General features: G+C 40.5%; 1 protein-coding gene across 1 annotated transcript in view; it reads right to left on the bottom strand.

Annotated features, from left to right (window-relative positions):
* The window catches only part of LOC110107642 (putative NAD kinase 3), a 76324-nt gene that overhangs the window by 27672 nt on the left and 27086 nt on the right, over positions 1-21566 (bottom strand). The window contains exons 4-6 of the mRNA XM_028695915.1: positions 17350-17546; positions 15923-16036; positions 15653-15747 (exon numbers count right to left, since the gene is read on the bottom strand). Of these exons, the coding sequence (XP_028551748.1) occupies positions 15653-15747; positions 15923-16036; positions 17350-17546 (406 nt within the window). The remainder of the gene's footprint in view (positions 1-15652; positions 15748-15922; positions 16037-17349; positions 17547-21566) is intronic.

Here is a 21566-nt window from a genome sequence, read left to right as displayed (position 1 = left end):
TAGAGAAATTTGAGCATGAAATGTGAGCAGCAACTCGAAGAAGAACATGCTGTGCAATTATTAATGAGAAACATTGACGATAAAATGCAACCCTTCCTGTGTATGGCTACAATTATCACATTTCAAGATTTGTTGGACAGAGTGGCTAAGTTCGAGAAACTGAACATGTCAAGACTAGAAAATCACTCTAATAAGCCTAAGAAGGCTAAAGCCTCAGGTGCTAGAAGAGGTGAGGCTGACTCAACATTTTTCTCCAGAGCTGATAAGGAGAAACAGTTGATTTATAATATAGACAAAGGCAAGCAGCCGATGCAATATCAAGAAAAGCCTAAACAAGTTTACAATCCTAACCCCCAACCAAAGTTGATACTCGGGGGCAATGATAAGCCACGAACTTATCAGGTTGTTGGAGAACGTCCGAGGCAAATAATGGGGACTTGTGATAGAACGTTCCTATCCCTCAAGGAAAAAAATGAATAAAGAATATTCATTCAAGAGGGAGAGTGTTGTCAAATTATTTCGACAAGTGTTGAAAGCGGGTTTAGAACTGCCTGAATGCAAGAGGCCCGAAGAGTCGAAGCACATTGGTGACCCAAATTATTGCCCAATACCATCGGGAAGTCAGCCATCTTATTGAAGATTGTTATGTCTTTAATGATTGGCTCGAAAGAAAATACTGGAAGGGAGAGATCACATTATCAGATAATGTATTGACTAATCCCAGTAAAGAATCAACTCGGGTGGTCACATCCTCTTCCGTACCCCCGACTGAAGAAAGAAGAAATGAAAAGAAGCCAGCTCAAGAAGAACAATGGGAGACTGCGGTCTCTAAGAAAACTGCGATAATGTTGAAGCAACTTGAAGGAGTTTCGGATGTAAAGTGGAGGTCTCCTATTGAGCCGGTCATAGATTTGAAGGCACTGCCGGTGGTGTGACATTTTACTCCAAAGCAACTCCCTAACCAAGTAGGCACTTCGAAGTCTAGAAGGGTGAAATCTTCCAAGAAGAATACAAAACTGAAGAAACCTAAAGAGAAAAAGACTGCAACTCAAAGGATTATTGACAGTTTGGATAAGTATTACCAAACTATGAGGTGACCTATTAAGTTCGCTGACTTTATGTCAGAGCTTAAAATAGATGAAGCTGAAGAAAATGAAGAGAATCTCCTTCCAAAGAAGTATGTCGGGTAATCTCAGTGACACTAAATGCAATGATAAAAGAAAGATATGATGAGGAAATTACTGTTGAATCCTGTCTAATGGTGACATCGATGGACTATAGCTCATAAGAGGACTTATATTTTCCAAAGGAAGATGAGTCGGACCCCGACATAGCTTCGCAGATGGGGCATATAAACCTGCATGGTTACTCTGAATCAACAGATAAATCCCTAGACGCAACAATGGCCGGCTCAGAAGAAAATGTATCATTAAATGAGTCCGAGCAGGAGGAGGTCGCCCAGGTGCAGTTGAGAAGTGGCAAGATATTGCCATCTCCGCCAAAGAAAGAAGTTTCTAGCAAAAATAAGGGGAAGGAGATAGTTGTCAATGAAAACATTATCCTCAGGGATCCCAAGAAGAAAGATATTTCAACCAAGGGGGTAGATTATAATGTTTTATCCCATCTGAGAAAAATACTAGCACAACTCAGCATATACGATGCCTTGGTAATGTCTAAAGACCTTCGGGAGACTCTGATTCAGGCTCTCAAAGATCCCAAAAGATACGAGGCATATTTTGCTGAGCATAATATGACAGAGGTCCTACAAGCTCGTAATGAGCCGTTCATCACTTTTTCTGAAGAAGATATGATACTCGGAACAGCAGATCATGATCATCTTTTGTATGTTACTGCAGAAAGTGATAGGATGATGATTAGTAGAATCCTGATCGATCCAGGGTCATCTATAAATCTAATGAGCTTGAAAGCACTAAGATCACTATGTCTCGATGTGGAACACCTTGTATCAGATAAGCTAATAGTACATGGTTTTAATGAGAAGCGGCAGAAGATCCTAAGATCATTTACACTCTCCCTCACATTTGGAGAGCTTCATACAAATGTCAAATTTCATGTGATTGATGCAGATACTTCCTTTAAAGCACTCCTTGGTCGCCCCTAGTTGCATAAGTACGGCATCGTCCCATCAACACTACACCAATGCATGAAGTACCTCAGGGATGGAGAAGAATTCAAAATATCTGGTGACATTCAACCCTTTGCAGTTCATGAGGTGAAGATATATGAAGATGCAAAGTACTTCATTCCAAAGAAGCTGAAGCCGTCGAGCTCTCTTGAGGCAACAAGCATCAAATCCAGAAGTTGTAGACCAGAAACCAAGAAGCAGGTATGGAGAAAGAAGGCAACGCCGACTCTTCCCAAGGCATCAACCATCCCAAAAGAAAGAAGATACGTACCTCATATAGGAAGTGACACGGATGAAGATGATTTCACACCTACAAAATCTCAGAGGATACACCAATCAACAACCAAAAGGAGTATGGTGGTTGAATACTCAAATGATTATTATGACTACGATACTATCTACATGAACACAGTGTAGGATGCGTTCTCCAGAATAATAGACAGCCTGTCAATCTCAGATAGTGTACTCGTAGTCACGTATTCTCCTGCAACACTTTAAAGAAGTTATTCCTTGAGAGGTGCATAATGTTGAAGAGCTCGTGACACTTTATGTACCTCCCCCAAAAGAAAAAAGGTGGACTAGCGAGTCTATTTTATTCAATCGGGAAACTCGAAGAAGAGATAAATCGAGATTGATTTCGTACACTCGTTGATTCCAGGGAATTAGTACCTATGAGGTTTCCCAAGTACAATACCATAAATATTCAAAGAATGTTGCAAAAGAGAGGTAAAACTTGTTCCTCTAAATAGCAAGTTCGTTTCTGCTTAAGCTCTAGTATCGAAGAAATCCTCACTCAATAAAGAAGAAGGATATTTTTGCGAAAAAGGGTCTAGGATTTATTGTACGGAAGTACCCCAGAAATGAGATTTGCCAAGCAATCACATATAGGGAAATTAAATCAGATGATGATGGTGATGAGGAGGCATACGAGTTGATGATTATGATGAGCAACCTGTAAAAGCCAAACCTGCACCAGAAGAGCTCGAAGATGGTGTACAGGCAGCCACTATGAATGACCTAAAAGAAGTCAACTTAGGAACTGATGAAGAAACCCGCCCAACCTTCATTAGTTCTCTCTTACCCAAGGAGCAAATAGAATAAATAAAAGAACTTCTTTGTGAATTCAGGGATTGCTTTGCCTGGACATATGTTGAGATGCCTAGCTTATCCCCTGAAGTAGCAGTTCACAGACTAGCTATCAAACTAGATGCAGCACCTATCAAACAAGCTCCAAGGAGAATGAAATTGGAGATTGAAGAAAAGGTGATCACAGAAACGAAGATGCTCATAGAGGCGGGTTTTATTTTAGAAGAAAAATATGCTGACTGGATTGCTAATATTGTCCTGGTAAAGAAGAAGAATTGTCAGATTCGTATCTGTATCGACTTTCGGGACCTCAATAAGGCGTGCCCAAAAGATGACTTTCCACTCCCTGTATCAGAACTCCTGCTGGACAATACATCCAACTACGACATGTTCTCCTTCATGGATGGATCTTCTAGATACAATCAAATTAAGATGGCACCTGAGGATGAAAAGCACACATCGTTCAGAATGCCCATTGGCATCTTCTGCTATACGGTCATGCCCTTTGGCCTGAAGAATGCTGGTGCCACCTACCAGCGGGCAATGACGTGCATTTTTGATGAGCTAATACATCAAAAGGTCGAGTGCTACGTGGACGACCTTGTTGTCAAGAGCATGGATCGAAGATATCACCTAGATGACTTGAGGATTGTATTTGAAAGGATCAGAAAGTATGATCTAAAGATGAATCCCCTCAAGTGTGCTTTTGGGGTCTCCTTCGATAAATTTTTGGGGTACGTTGTTCGACATCGAGGCATCTAAGTTGACCCCAACAAAATCAAAGAAATTATGGAGATGCTGCCTCCCAGAAACCTTCGATAACTTTGTTCTTTGCTAGGACAACTAGCCTTCATTCGACAATTCATATCGAATCTGTCGGGTAGGTGCCAGCCATTTCAAAGCTAATGAAGAAAGACGTCCGCTTCAAATGGGACGAAGAGTGTCATGAAGCATTTGATAGTATCAAAAAATACTTGTTAAATCCTCCCATTCTAGCAGCGCCAATTCCGGGGAAGGCTCTTATACTGTACACGACAGCACTAGAAGAGTCCCTCGTAGCATTACTGGCCCAGCACAATGAAGAGGTAAAGGAAAACGCACTCTACTACATCAGCCGGAGATTGATCGGAACAGAAGTGAGGTATTCCCCGATTGAAAAATATTGTCTGGCACTTATTTTTGCAATTCAGAAACTTCGCCACTACATGTTATCCCATAAGATCACCTTGATATCAAAGATCGTCCACTGAAGTTCTTGATGACAAGACCAACGTTGACATGTCGCCTGGCCAGGTGGGCAATATTATTACTGCAGTTTGATATCACATACATGCCACAAAAGGCGGTGAAAGGTTAAGCCTTGGCAGACTTCCTCGCCACACATCCAATCCCGGCAGATTCTCCGCTAAATGACGATTTGCCCAATGAGCAGATTATGCTGGTTGAGGAAGAAAACAAATCACAATTCTAGGAGATATACTTTGATGGGGCATCATCTATTAAGCCTACCCGACCTCCAAATATTGCAAGGGTCCAAGTTGGCATTGGTCTCATTTTTGTAGCACCCGAGGGAGGCATAATGAGATTTTCATTCAGTTTGACTGAACCTCGGACAAATAACAAAGCCGAGTACGAAACTCTAATAGCAGGACTGGAGATCGCTATAGATGTTAGAATCCAAAATCTTCAAATCTTCGGGGATTCTCAACTTGTGATAAATCAAGTTATGGGCGTTTACAAGATTGGCAAACTTGAATTAGCCCACTACCACCGGCGAGCTCTTAAGCTTCTGAAACAAATTCCAAATATGAAAATAGCACGAGTTCCCCGAGGACAAAATGCTAAGGCAGATTGCTCAGCCAAATTAGCCAAGGATGTAATGAATACTGACGAAGAAATGTCTATACCAATTATGTTTCACGGCCGCCGAGTCTTAGAGCCAGCAATCTTGCAATTCCCGCAGGCAGAGAGAATACCAGATTCAAGCCAGCAGGATACGACCCCGGTTGATCCTGAACCTCCTAAAGAAATCATTATTGAAAATCAACAAGAGGAAATGTCATATAGACAAGAGACGTAAAACCAGCAGATGCTCGGAGTCGTGGTTACATTGCTTGGACATTGAGGAAGAAGATGATTGGAGGCAATCCTTCATCGACTATTTCAAAGAAAGCAAACTCCCAAAGGATAAATCCCTTGCCGCGCAGATTCGAAAACGAGCACTACGATATGCGTTCGTCAATAATAAGTTATATCGTCGAGCTTTTGATTAGATGTGGCTATGATGCCTAGAGACCAAGGAAGCTGATAAAGTGGTAACAGAAATCCACGAAGGACTTTGTGATGCACATCATTCAGGTCCCAAAATGGCTGTTAAAATCAAGAGAATGGGTCACTATTGGCCGACAATGATCAGAGATTGTATTGACCATGCAAAGAGGTGCCATGAGTGTCAGATCCACGGTGATGTTATACATCTGCCTCCAAATCCTTTGCACCTAACAGTAGCGTCTTGGCCGTTCGAATGCTGCGGCACAGATATAATTGGTCTAATAGACCCACCGTCATCAGCGGGACACCGCTTTATTCTGGAAGAAACAGATTAATTCTCCAAGTGGCCAGAAGCGGCTCCATTCAAAGAAGTTACATCTAAGCATGTAATCAATTTCTTTACCTATAATATTGTCTACAGATTTGATGTGCCACGCCGTATAATCTCGGACAACGGTACTGCATTTAAAAGTACAAAAATTTATAAGTATGTTGATCGGCATAAAATTGATTGGCGATATTCATCTATATATAACCCGAGAGCAAATGGATTGGCAGAAGCATTCAACAAGACGTTAGTGAAATTGTTGAAGAAGATCCTCACCAAGAATAAAAGACAGTGGCATACGAAGATGACAGAAGCACTATGGGCATACCGTACAACGTACAAGACGCCAACCAAAGCCACTCCTTATTCATTGGTGTTTGGAGTTGAAGCCGTATTACCATTGGAGATTGAACTACCATCACTCCGGGTAGCAATCCAGAACGATCTCACTCAAGAACAGAATGCTCGCTTGAGGATGAAGGAGCTCGATGCACTCGGTGAAGTTAGGTTACAAGCTCAACAAAATCTGAAAATCTACCGAGGAAGAATGACAAAATCCTTTGATCGGATGGTGCGTCCTCGGATATTTCAAGAAGGGGAATTAATCCTGGTGCTGAGAAGACCAATCATCCCACACCGAAAAATTGGTGGCAAGTTCGTATCCAATTGGGAAGGTTCCTTCGTCATCGAGAAGGTGTATCAAGGAGCATATCAGTTGATCGATCTAGATGGTCAGATGTCCCTACGAGACAGAGGGCATTTTAAATATTCATTTGGGTCGACATCGTGCTACACGTCGAGATCCCCAAATGAATATTTAAAATCTTAAATTCCAAATTTATTATATTTTAAAATGTCCCTATGAGACAAGGGCATTTTAAATATTTATTCGGGTCGACATCGCGCTGCATGCCGAGATCCCCGAATAAATATTTAAAATTATCAATTCAAATGTTCTTTTGTGCTCTGTTTAAAATTGCGCAACAAGAGGCGCGCCTTTGCGCAATTCTTCCCAAAAACGCCTCAAGGCATACGCAATTCTAAACTTGGAAGAGGCGTATGCCTCACCCTGCATGAGGCGCGCCTCAATTGCGCAATTATGGGTGAGGCGTATGCCTCATCCAAATGGACCCACCTACTTAAAATGAGCCATTTTTCCCCTACAACCCGTTCGGCTCCAGGCATTTCCCGAAATCTCCCCTCCCGCAAGCCGCAATTCGTGAAACCAGAGGATCCCACACGGTCGGCCTCCAGTCCCGCTGGCGCCGCCTCTCCGGCGAACTTGAATCGTCCGGCCATTCTAAACTTGGAAGAGGCGTATGCCTCACCCTGCATGAGGCGCGCCTCAATTGCGCAATTATGGGTGAGGCGTATGCCTCATCCAAATGGACCCACCTACTTAAAATGAGCCATTTTTCCCCTACAACCCGTTCGGCTCCAGACATTTCCCGAAATCTCCCCTCCCGCAAAATTCGTGAAACCAGAGGATCCCACACGGTCGGCCTCCAATCCCGCTGGCGCCGCCTCTCCGGCGAACTTGAATCGTCCGGCCGCCTTATAGGAGAAGTCCACAATCAATTTTAGATATTTTTATTTAGTTTTTGGTTAGATTTTTCAAGTTAAAGAAAATCTAGGGTTATTGATTTTTTGAATTATTTTGTGTGATTTTGGATTTTTGCATTAGGGAACATAGTTAGAGGCAAGGAGAAGGGGAATACGTCATTGCGGAGGGACCCTTCTTGGAAATATAGTGTACAAGTTGAAATAGGCGGCGGAGAGAAGAGTTATGTTTATTTGAAATGCAATTTTTGCAAAAAAGTGATGAAGGGAGGAGTTACCCGCATGAAGGAGCACTTATCATGCTCTCATAAAAACGTAGCACCATGTGCAAATGTGCCGGAGAAGGTGAAGGATGAAATTATTGCTTATATGAAGAAAAGTACGACGGCAAAACAATTACAACATGAGCAATTTGATGATAGGGTCGAACATGGTGCTTACTTCGGGAGCGAGAGTGGAAAGGGCTCTTTCTCCACTATACATAACAAAGGTGCACGGGGTCCTATGGATCAGTATATGACTAATCTAGAAGAGGATAGAGGACAAGCATAAATGATGCCTGCGGCTGGTACTAGAGAGGGCCGACGCCAGGTTTATATGGATATTGGTAGGTTTTTTTTTTTTGAAAATGCCATACCATTTAATATTGCTACGTCGCCTGCCTACTTCAATAAGCTGCAGTCTGTAAGGTTGTATGGGAGAGGGCTGAAGACACCTTCCATGTATGAGTTGTAAACATAGATTTTAAAGGAGGAGCTACAGAACACAGAGCGGAGCATTGATGAGATTAAAAGGACATGCATTGAAACTAGTGTTACCCTTATGTCAGATGGATGGTCTGATATGAAGAGCAGGAGCTTGATTAACATCCTTGTCAACAATCCCTACGGCACGGTGTTTTTACGATCAGTTGAAGCTACAGATGAGATGAAAAATGCTATATTCATTTTCAATTTACTTGATGGGGTTATTGAGGAGATTGGGGAACAATTGGTTATTCAGATAGTGACTGATAATGCCAGTGCATACAAAGCAGCTGGTCAGATGTTGATGGAGAAGAGAACACACCTATATTGGACCCCCTGTGTAGCACATTGTATCGATCTCATTTTGGAGGATCTTGGTGACTTACCTCAGCACAAGCGTGCTCTTTCTAGGATGAAGAAGATTACAAAGTTCATCTACAATCACTCATGGGTTTTAGGCTTGATGAGAAAGTTTTCAAAGAAGGAAATCATTCGCCCTGCAACACCCATTTAGTTATGGAATATGATTGCATTTTATATGTTCTTTGTACTTTGTGAATTTTGTTAAACTAATATTTTATGATTTTGTACTTTGCGACATGATTTTATTGCATCTATTTTGTTACTTTTCACTATTTTCATATATAATTTAGATGTTTTTATAGTAAGATAGAATATTGTTATCATTATCCTGCTAAAACCCTTAATTTCTCATTTACGCAATTCTATATCCTGAGGCTTACGCCTCAGAGCGCCTCGAGGCTTACGCCTCGCCTCACGGACGAAAATCGCCTCAAAGCTTAATTACGCAATTTTAAACCTTGCTTTTCTGCTAAAGAATATAAATACTTGTTTTTCAAAGTATATGCAAGTGATCTTTTAAAAAGTCAAGACACCGTCCTCTCCAACAAACCAAGGTTCAAAAGTCAAGAAATAGACTTTTGTAACTACACACTCCAACAAATTGAGCAAGAAAGCTTGAAGTCTTTCAACAGCCTGAAGCTTAAGGTTCGAATGGGTGTAAAAGGTCAGATCCAACAAGCACAAATATGGCCGGATAACTGGCAGCTATGTCTACTCAACAAGCCATAAGTAAGGTCGTAGTAGCGGAACCCCCATTTCATCAACCCGTCAGTAGGAAATGTAGGAAGCACGAAGGAAAATTTGACTCGATAAGTTCAAGTGATCATAGTCTACAAAATTCTCTTAAATGACTAGAGAATCAAAGTTCTAGTGGGAAGAAAGAAGTCTCGAGCAACCACCAAATATTCGTAGGCTCCAAAATCTTCAACCACAAAGGATGACCCCAAATCTATCAACTTCAGTAAAATCAACATTGGGAAGCGCGTTTCCTATAGCTCAAGTCTGAAGCATGAATGGGTGTAAGAGGTCGGATCCAACAAGCCCAAATATGGCAAGATTGCTGGCAGCTCCATCTACTCAACAAGCCATAAGAAAGGCCGTAGTAGAAGAACCCCCATCTCAACAACTAGAAGATGAAGAGCTATCAAATCCTAACTCTCCTGATCTAATGAACTCAAGTGATTCAGATTAAAGTCTTCGGTACTATCAACTGAATCCAGAACCTGTAAATCCTTCAACAAATCCGTAAATCACAAAGCGATGATTGAAGGAATTCTTCTTCAATAAGTCCATCAAAGCACAAAGCAAATGACTGAAGAAAATTATCCCAAAGTTCACACAAAGCCTTAGGCTGAACTAAAAGGATTCGTCATCAACAAGTCCGTTATATACAAAGCTCTGGACCGATGACTTCTTGCCACCGACCTAATACAAACCTAATGGTTAAGGTCATCGGTATCTACTCCTTCATCAAGCCCGCCAAAGCTAGAAGCATAAGGCCGAAGGTACAAAAAACCACCTGACAAGTCAGTAAAGACAAACCAAGCAATTATCTATCAATGTCTACAGCACAAAGCACATGACAAAAGAAATCAGTATCTCAACCATCTATTGATACATCCATAAAATCTATGGAGAAAAAAAATCTTAGTGTGACATCCAAGCAAATTTTTGGAGATCCACTAAATGAAAGCTCTAGTGTGACGTCTAAAATAAATATTTAGAGATCCACAAGGTTAATAGCTTGCAACAAATGTGTTTCGCTCTAGACGCATACCACATTTGTTGGGGGGGCATTTGTTAAATTCTGAACAATACCCAAAAGGAAACAAAACAAAAAAAAAACTCAAAATCAAAATACCTGTAAGCGGTCGGCTGTACATCCCGCAAAACCTGTTGAACTCCTCCAGGAATTCCGCTCAAATCCCACTGAATCCCTACCGATTCGGCGCCGTTTGCGTCTATTCTCGCAAATCCTGCGATAAGGCCTCGATTATTGCCCTTAGAGGTCATTAAATACCAATGAAATGGAGTCTTCAGGACTCTCACACAAGCCACAGCCATCTCAACCCTCTCGTCGCTGAAACCTTCAGATCCCGACGCCTCCAATCGAACTTCTGCTTCGTTACCTCCACTGCCCTAGCCCACGTCGCTGCCTCCCGATCCTCACAGAGAGAGAGAGAGAGAGAGAGGAATAGAAGTCCCTACCTCCTTCATAAGCTCCGACCGAACCTCTTCCTCCCTCCTCCGATCAAAACGCAAACTCCACTCCTTCGCACGCCCCTTTGGCCTCATCGTGGTTGCTCGACTTCGCCTCTTTGGCGACTTTCTTTTCTATCGGATCGGAGGACACAACATTTTGATTAGAAGCAACCATAGGAGCCGCTTGCTGTGAAGGTAACTCTCTCCCTTTCACTCGTTGTTTCGGTCAAATCCAGTGAAGCTGCCGACTATAGAGAGAGGCGGAAAATCGCCTATACACGCCTTTATTGCGCGTGGTGGGATGAGACCCCGGTGCGCCACCTATAATGAGGCGGGTAATCACCTTAACCTCGAGAGCCTGGTTTCATCATTTGCGGCGGATCGGAAAACCGCCTATACACGCCTTTATTGCACGTGGTGGGATGGTACCCCGATCCGACGCCTACGACGAGGCGGGCAATCATCTAAACCCTACTTCAATGTTCGTGGCGGACCGGAAAACTGCCTATACACACCTATATTGCGCGAGGTGGGATGGGACCCCGGTGCTGCACCTAAGCCGAGGCGGGGTCACTCATAAATACCTCCGCGCAGGGGGGAAAGCAAACTGTCTTTTTTAAAAAAAAAATAGGTATTGTCAAATACCCCATACACGCCTTTATTGCGCGTGGGAAAAAAGATCACGGCCGCGGTGTCCTCGTCCGAGGACACCTACCATACACGCCTTTATTGCGCGTGGTGGGAAGGCACGGTTTCTTGTAGTTTTCTCCTAAACATGGGAGACGTCGGGAGGCTGCCAAAATTTCGGGTGAAAATATGACTCTACTCGGACCTATTTGAACTCAAAAAGGACATGCAAGAACTATAATTCACACTTGAACTTGAACATGAAGCAAGGAACTCAAACTTGTGAACCTTTGAATTTGATTGAACTCAAAGAACTAAATGAGAACTTGAATTATAACTTGAGCTTGCTACTTGAACACAAGCAAGGATCAAAAGGAGAAATACAATAGTATGCTCATGCTTAACAATACAAAGTCTTCAATGAGCATTAAAGAATTATTATTTCAATTTGAATACAATTGATAAACAAGAGAAATTTGGGTAATTCAAAGCTTATGAAAGTGAGCAAGGACTTAGGTGATGTGAAATCCCTAACATCTCATTTATGAACAATGAGTGCATCAACTCTTGAGGTGTCATTAAGATTGATGAATCTAATAAGGCACCTGTATAAAGCATCTACAGGTAGACTATCATGCACTATTTATTGCTTTCTGCAAGTGAATCATAGTGCACTAACAAATCTCCTGCTTTAACATGTAGGTGCTTGTATTTGTTGTATTTCTTCTTCCTTCGCTTTCATTATTAACATGAATTTGCACATCAACTGTCATCATTGGTAGGAAATTTAACTGTCAGGGATTTTGTATAATTTGCTCGCAACCAAACTATACATTCCCTCTAATTTCTTTGCTTGCTAAGTTCAATGCATCTGTTTGTATGTTTGGTATTGGTTGTGGGAATATCATTGTATTTGTTGCATTCATCTTCTTAATGAACCAACATATTCTTCAAGAACCTTTCTAGTGAATCAGCATACCAAATTTATGTTACCTTGTGGTCCCTTACATTACAGATCTTATTATGTTATAGATAAACCACATTATTGCAAACTCTCTTATTCATGCTCGTAGGCAAGTTATATTCACTAGGTGTTCCTTTCCACATGTGTATGCACTATGTATATCCTTCACAAGTTAACCAGCATCAGTAGAACACTTGATATTTTATTCATGCCCTTCCTTTCTTTTGCTAATCAGCATTGCTCTCACTTGAAATGGATTTCGCTGCTCACTACTCAGGTGCATTGGAGCTCCATCTTTCATGAGTTCCTTATTTATTCATTTGCATTTGATCTTTCTCTTTGATATATCTTCTTAGAGTTGGGTTGTTGTTGGTGGTAGGGGTGTAGGTGTTTTCCCTAACTCATCAAGATTCATTGAGCATGACTCATTTATTTATTGCATGTCATTATCCATCATTCATAGATGAACTATTGGCGATTGTTTGCATTTGTCATGATCTTTTTGTTGACTTCAATTCACCTTCGCATTTGTTAGATATTTCTTGTAAGTTGATTGTGCTTGTGGATTTGTTTGCCACATATTTCTAAATTAAGTTCATTGGTGCCTCATTAGATTCATCAATCTTAATGACACCTCAAGAGTTGATACACTCATTGTTCATAAATGAGATGTTAGGGATTTCACATCACCTAAGTCCTTGCTCACTTGCATGAGCTTTGAATGGCCCAAATTTCTCTTATTTAACAATTGTATTCAAATTGAAATAATAATTCTTTAATGCTCATTGAAGACTTTGTATTGTTAAGCATGAGCATACTATTGTATTTCTCCTTTTGATCCTTGCTTGTGTTCAAGTAGCAAGCTCAAGTTATAATTCAAGTTCTCATTTAGTTCTTTGAGTTCAATCAAATTCAAAGGTTCACAAGTTTGAGTTCCTTGCTTCATGTTCAAGTTCAAGTGTGAATTATAGTTCTTGCAAGTCCTTTTGAGTTCAAACAGGTCCGAGTACAATCATATTTTCACCCAAAATTTTGGTAACCTCCCGGCCTCTCCCCCGTTTAGGGGAAAACTACGAGAAACTGGGCATTCCCACCACGCGCAATAAAGGCGTGTATGGTAGGTGTCCTCGGACGAGGACACCGCAGCCGTGATCTTTCCTTCCACCACGCGCAATAAAGGCGTGTATGGGGTCTTTAACGGTACCTGTTTTTTTTTTTTAAACACAGTTTGCTTTCCCCCTGCTCGGAGGTACTTATGAGTGACCCCGCCTCGCCGTAGGTGCCGCACCGGGATCCCATTTCACCATGCGCAATAGAGGCGTGTATAGGCAATTTTTCGGTCCGCCACGAACATTGAAGTAGGGTTTAGGTGATTGCCCGCCTCGTCATAGGAGTCGGACCAGGGTACCATCCCACCACGTGCAATAAAGGTGTGATTAGGCGGTTTTCCAATCCGCCGCAAATGATGAAAGCAGGCTCTCGAGGTTAAGGTGATTACCCGCCTCGTTGTCGGCGCCGCACCAGGGTCCCATCCTATCACGCACATTAAAGGCGTGTACAGACGGTTTTCTGGTCCAACACAAACTTCGAGAACGAGAATCTGAGTTTAGAAAATTTTGTACCTTCGCGGGGTTGTTCGTGCTAGCACGTGAATCGAGACAAGGAAATATTTACATTTTTTAATTACTATTAACTATAACTCATTATAATTATTTTTAGTTAATTATACTTATAATTAATTATAACTATTATAATTAATTATATTTAACTTTGATTAACTATAACTAATTAATATTAATTAATCTTTAACAAATTAATTAATAATAATTAATTATAAAAAAGTCATTATAATTAATTAATATTAACTTTAATTAAAATTAATTAAAATTAACTAAAATTAATTATAATAACTATAACTAACCAAAATAATTATAATTAAAATTAAGATTAATTAAAATCACTTAATCTTTCTCTCTCCCCTCTCTCTATAGTCGGCGGCTTCACTAGATTTGGCTGAAACAATGCGTGAAAGGGAGAGAGTTACCTTCACAGCAAGCGGCTCCTGTGGTTGCTTTTGATCAAAATGCCGTGTCCTCCAATCCGACAGAAAAGGAAAGTCGCCAAAGAGGCAAAGTCGAGCAACCACAAAGAGGCCAAAGGGGCGTGCGAAGGAGTGGAGTTCGCGTTTTGATCGGAATAGGGAGGAAGAGGTTTGACCGGAGCTTATGAAGGAGTAGGGACTTCTATTCCTCTCTCTCTCTGAGGATCGGGAGGCAGCGACGGGAGCTAGGGCAGTGGAGGTAACGAAGCAGAAGTTCGGTTTGAGGCGTCGGGATCGGAAGGTTTCAGCGACGAGAGGGTTGAGATGGTTGCGGCTTGTGTGAGAGTCCTGAAGACTCCATTCCATTGGTATTTAACGACCTCTAAGGGCAACGATCGATGCCTTATCGCAGGATTTACGAGAACAGACGTGAACGGCGCCGAATCGGCAAGGATTCAGCGGGATTTGAGCGGAATTCCTGGAGAAGTTTGGCAGGTTTTGCGGGATGTGCAGCCAACCGCTTACAAGTATTTTGATTTTGATTTTTTTTTTTCCTTTTGGGTATTGTTCAGAGGTCAACAGGGATAAAATAGGAAATTAATTAGGAGGGAATTTGAATGGGGAATTTAGGGCTTAGGATTTGCAAGGCCGGCGGCTAGGATGGGCTTGGGTGAGCTGGCGGTTAGGGGGGGGGGAGTTGGTGGGGCTTGGGTCAGCGGGAGGGCGGCAAGGGGAGGTCGGCGGTAGTGAGGAGGGGGGCCAATTATGGGAAGGTGGGGGGCCGGAATGCAAGGCCAGCAGTTTGGGGTGGGTTAGGAAAGGTGGCCGGTGGTAGAAGGGAGGAGGAAGATAGGATAAGCCGCGAGCCTTTGACTCTTCCGAAGAATGACTGGTATTGCAATCACCCACCTAGAATTCTCTTTCTTCTCTCAAAGCTCACAACATTGAAGAAGACAAAAGCTAGAAATTTTATTCATCAAATCATCATCATCCAAATACAATAGAAAAGCAAGATTGTCGGATGTTTATTAAGATGATGAAAAATGTTATGTTTATATGTATGACACGCTACAATACTATTAAAGAGTATTGTGGTGTGTTACAACTTGGCTCACAGAATTAATAGAAACAGAGACAATATCATAACCAAATTATTTGCCACATTAAGGCAACAAACATTACAATCTCATATACAAATGTTATAAATAGAACAACTAGCCTAACTGTATAGAGAGGTTCATATTATACATTTTAATAGATCTTTTTAGCAACTGTGGAAGATTAATGAAAGGCTCATAGCATATTTTAGCAAGCACACCTGACCATTTCAGCACATAAAGAACGAACAGAGTTGGAATTTGGCTTAGCCAAAATAAGCACTGTTTGTGGCTGGGATTCCCACTTTAGTAGAATCTGAAGATACAGGATCATTATTAGATTAGTTATGCCGTGAGAAATATCTTTGTAGCAAAGATAAACAATAACTAAAATACAAGAAAAAATCTAGTTTAAATGGTTCATAGAAAAAGTTGAAGCTTGGTTACATTTGTTAGGCAAAGAAAGATGAAACAGCGGAAAATTAGGATACCTGCTTATTGCTGCGCCCTGCAGTGGTTATATTTCCTTTCTCAAAAGAGACAACTTCGTGCTTATGCTGACCGCTACTGTAACCATTACATCCCCATGCAAGCCTGAAACTTGCCTGTTTCAAGCACCAAAAAATGACGACAACAACAACAAAAAAAAAGGATATTAAATAAAATGCAATGGAAGTAAACTCTGTGACAGAAATGTGCAATAACAAATAATTTAGTGCAAGTAAATGTGCAATTTATTTGCATTTTAATTTCCAAGAAATCATGAAGGATATCGGATACATTAGCAACATATCAACTGAAATTTTTTGCAATGAAAATAAAAGTAAATATTAACACAATAAAGATTTAAATAATAAGTAGAAAAATCACAAATTCAAAATAGTCCTCAAATTATTCGTGTATGGCCAATTTAATTACAGAGTATCACATTGCTCCAATTTAGCCCCTCAACTATACAAATTAATGCAAAATAGCCCCTCCTGTTATAATTGTAATATAAAATTGAGCCCAATTTAGTCCAAAAGAGACTATTTTGGATTGATTTTGTATAGCCGAGTGACTGAATTGAAACAACGTTATACTCTGTGATTATAATAGCCATATAGGAATAGTAGGGGGACTATTTTGATAGTTAACTCATAAGAAATACATCTTCATAAAGATTATTAATCTTAGATGAAGTGAGAAAAGGTAAAATAACCTAATTGAAGACCACTGCATTTCAGCCTACAAAAGCAAGCAGATGGCCCAAAGGATTAAGAAGTTAATGACATAATGTTAAATTATTTGCTTTTCCTTCAACTGTCTCAAAAGAGGGCTATATGAATTTGATACGCCTTAGGTTCCACAAATTAGGGTTTGCCCTAATTTTCCTTCAAGGATGAAATTTCTCCACCAAATCAAAGTTAACCCAAAACAAGAAGAATGAGAGGAAGAACAAAAGACCCGGACCGGATTGCCCCCCCCCCCTTCGCCTCCTGTAGACCCGCAAGGGTCTAGGATGCAGAATTTTAAGGAAAGCAGATCAAAATAGTCCCTCAACTATTCATGAAGAAGCAAAATGATCCCCAACTATATTAAAGGGCTATTTTGGTCCCTCAACTCTTTCTTTAATATAGTTGGGAACATTTTGTTCCATCATAAAAGTCCATCGACCATTTTGGTCAATTTCTCCTAACTTTAAGTTATAAAAGGAGGAAATGCCAAAATCATAAATGAGGCAATATAAATCTACATTGGTGCAATATATTTAGCAGAAAGAGGAAAAGCCACCGGAAATCAAAATTGGGTTTTTTTTTTTAAGTGGCAATCTTACATATATTTTTAAGTTGGCCATGAACTAAAGGATACAAAACATACAATCATAACCAATAAATAAGATTATCCATGAAATGAAATGAATTTGTTTTCAACATACCTTCCTTGTAACCATCCTGCGTTGCTTGTTAGAAACGGCATCAACTGCCCCATCTCCAAGAGTTTCATGCGAGCAAATCCCATCTTTCCCACAACAATGCACGCTGTTCTCAGGTGAAGAATCATGCACCAATGATTCATTCCTTAGATTTTCTGTCTCCTCCTCTCTAGAACCACTATGGCATATTTTTGTTGCTTCTGTTGCAATTTAATTGAGCACAAGAGTTGTTATTAGATGGTAATAAACAAAAAAATTGGGAGGCAAATTAAGAAGTTTAATATTTTTTTATATGAAAATCAACATGAAAGCACTCTTTTTTTTTTTTGGGTGAAAATGCACCCTTACTATACCACACCATACCCATGTAGAATAGGACTTCCTTGGAGTACAATCAAAAAATAGTTAGGATCAGGTTTGATTACATTAAACGCCTTAATACAAAGTAATATTATTAAATTGATTGACTTATGTTGTCCTAAATTCTTTAAAAGTTGGCACCAAGGCACCCCTTTGCTCACGCTCAAACTTCACATATAATCAAGGATAAAACCTCTAATTTATACCTTAATCTAAACTCGTACTCCAATCATAACATAATTGCTTCAGAACAAGAGAATATTCACAAGAGGTTATGTCAAGGTAGAAATATTAAATTACTACTAAAAGCTATCAATGAGACGCATCAAGCAACATTTAAACATTTTTTTAGTAGGTAAACTGTGTTCTACTGGCAACAGATAATAAGTTAAGATGCTACAAATCAGTATAGTTTAATGGTCACACTCATGATAATTCCAAGCTTTCAATGTTGATCTTGTCGTATATGAAGCTGCTAATAAATGATATTGATGATGAACAAGCCTTCAAATAGGCAAAATAAAGTCAGTAGAGCTCAAGTGGCAATAGACCAATTATTAGAAGTCAAACGAATCATAACAAATCTGAACCGCACCCATTGTCAAGCCTTTTCAGGCTTATTTTTAATTATGGCAAAAGTTTTCATAATTTTTTAAATTCAAATTATTTTATAATGGCTTTATATTCTCTTAGATAATAATAGGTTTAAATCTGAATTTTATGGATTTGAAAAGAATTATATTTGCATTTAAATTTTTAGTTTTATCCTCACCTTATCTAATATTGTCATTACCAGGCTCAAAGGTTGAATGAGAAAAATGGATAGTTGTGTTAGGTAAGTCTACAACCAGCATAAAATTTATTGAATAATCATGACATGATTCTTTTAATACATTGTGTTAACGATTGGGTGTTTGAAAGGAAATAGAAGCAGTTTTCATAAAATCAGCATATGAAACATGAAAAATTGGGGAGAAGAACACCAAAAAATATTTTATTTTGGAAAAACTATGAAGAGAAAAGCGAAATACAGTTGGATCTTCAATTAGAGAGGAAGATCAGGCTCTCCCAAATCCCTAGCAGCTGGCAAGAGCCCAATCAAATTAAGAATAAACTAAATTCAGCAAACAAGTTATAACCCTAACCCTAGAAAAATCCCCTACTTAAAGCATACAATAATCATGTATATCCCAAAAAAGACCTCTTTTGAATTTTCCCTCCTAATCCCCTCTTAATTTCCTCTCTAATTGGTTGTTGGACCCAATACGTAGAGGGAGTGTGAATCTTGGGCGGAACTCTTGTTCCGCCTATTGTACACAAGAGCCTATGCAAGATGGATCTGTGGACCGATCCAGGAGCCGGTCTAACAATACCCCCCACCCTCTCTCTCTCTCTCTCTCTAACCCACCTTGTCCTTAAGCTAGAAGGATGAAAATTGATGCTTACTTTCTCAAACAGCTCTAATGTGGCATCATAGTCAAGTAAATTCTTCTACTTTATCAGCACTTCCTTGAGCCCACCCTCTCCTTATTGTACCCCTTTCTGCTCTAGTGGTTTCATTACCACATCCAAATTTTCTATCAATGTCTCAGGTAACTCTGAAATGGGGACATGATACCCAATAGTTCCCATCAATTATAACACATGGAACACTGAATGTATGATAGCGGTCGAGGGCAACCTCAATTGATAAGTCACTGCTCCAATCCTCTCCAATATCTCATAAGGGTCAAAGTACCTCAGGGAAAATTTTGCATTCCTCCTATCAGTTATTATCCTTTGTCTATACGGACAAAGCTTTATGTATATCCTATCCCCTATCTCAAACTAGATATCCTTCCTATGCTTATCCGCCTACTTCTTCATGATTTATTGAGCCCTCAACAAATGTCTTTACAATTCATCCAACACCATATCCCTCTCCTCCAAGTACTGCTCCACTAACGAAACTAGTATGTCACTGTGTCACTCTACCCAAAGTGCATCAAGTGAAGTGGGTCCCTTCCGTCCAACACTTGGAAAGGAGTCATCTGGGAAGCTGAATTATACGAAGGGTTGTACCAGTATTCTACCCATACTAGCCACTTCGCCCATAATCAAGGTGTCTTTGAAGCAAAGCATCGCAGGTATGTCTCCAAGCTCCTGTTTATCACTCTGTCTGCTCATTTGTATGGGGATGGTAAGCGGTGCTCCTCTTCAGCATTGTCTCCTGCAACATGAACATCTCCCTCTAAACATGACTAAGGAACACTTTATCTCAGCCTGACACTATAAACTCAGATATCCCATAGAGTTTGGCCACCTCTCTGATGAATGTCACTGCCACTGTCACTATCGTATAAGGATGTCATAGGGGAATGATATGAGCATTCTAGCTCAACCTGTCAACAACCACCAAAATCACTATAAACCCTCAAATCGGGATAACACATCTATAAAAATATGGTGACCTTCTCCAACGCTCTGTCTGGAATAATTAGGGGTTAAAGTAATCTCCCTGGAGCCATGGCTATGTATTTGTTCCTAAGGTATACCTCACATATAGCAATCATCTCCTCTACATCCTTATGCATCCCCTTCCAATACAACTACGCTGTCAATCTCTTGTATGTCTTCTGCACACCAAAATGACCTCCAATAGCGCTCTGATTGAACTCCTGCAGCAGATGTGAAATATGGATCGAGGTCCATGGTAACATAAACCTCCGCTGATATAGCAATCTCTCCCCTATTAGGGAATAGCCACATCCTTTAGTAAAACCGCCCTAATTATCCTCAATTTTCCATCCCGTGCACTCTCCTTTTTAATATACCCCCAATCCAACATCAGTGGTATCGAAGTGGCTAACTCCTGGAGCTCCCCACACATCGGGACATGGCATCCGCCGCCTTGTTCTCTAACACTAGCCTATACTAGATCTCAAAGCCATAACCCAATAGTCTTGACAACCACCTCTAATACTCCTCGGTCACCATCCTCTGCTCTAACAAGTACTTCAAGCTCCTCTAGTCTATCACAATGATGAAATGTCGGCCCAACAAATAAGGCCGCTACTTCTGAATAGCTAACACGATGGTCATCAACTCGCTCTCATAAACTGACTTCAGCTTAGTTCTGGCTGTTAACACCTAACGGAAGTAAGCTATGAGTCTATTATTTTGCATGAGCACCACCTCCAATCCATACTCTGATGCATCAGTCTCTATCATAAAACTTTGGCTGAAATCTGATAGGGTCAAGACCAATACAGTGGTTATGGCCAGCTTCAATCTTTCAAAGGGTTGGGTAACTGCCCCTTCCCACAACAAGTTATTCTTCTTCAGCTGCTCTATCAGTGGCCAGGCTTTAGTGTTGTATTCCCTCCCAAATATCCTTTAGTACCCAGTTAGTCCTAGGAAACCCCTTAGCTCCCTCAAATTCCAAGGTAAATGCAATTTCAGCATTGCCTCAATCTTAGCCTGATTAGGTGCCCCAAGTACTCCACATTGGCCTTTGCAAAATAATACTTCTTCAAGTTGGCCCTCAACTCATGCTTATGTAGCACCTCTAATACCACTCTCAAGTGCACCAAATGCTCCTCACCCAACTTGTTGTACACTAGGATGTCATAAAAGAAAACCAATACAAATTTTATGAGGTATGGTTGGAACACCCTATTCATAAGAGACTAAAATGTAGTGGGGGCATTGGTGAGGACAAACGATATCAATAGGAATTCATAGTGTCCCTCATGTGTCCTGAATGCCGTCTTTGGAACATCCTCCTCTCTCATCCTGATATGATGGTACCCAGACTTTCGATCCCTCTTTGTGAACACCACCACTGCACAAAGCTCGTCCAACAATTCATCTATTACAGG

Source organism: Dendrobium catenatum, unplaced genomic scaffold (genome assembly GCF_001605985.2).
Source record: "Dendrobium catenatum unplaced genomic scaffold, ASM160598v2 fragScaff_scaffold_706, whole genome shotgun sequence".
NCBI classification, from domain to species: Eukaryota; Viridiplantae; Streptophyta; class Magnoliopsida; order Asparagales; family Orchidaceae; genus Dendrobium; species Dendrobium catenatum.
The sequence above is the reverse complement of the archived record's forward strand: the minus strand, read 5'-3'. Positions and strand labels throughout refer to the sequence as shown.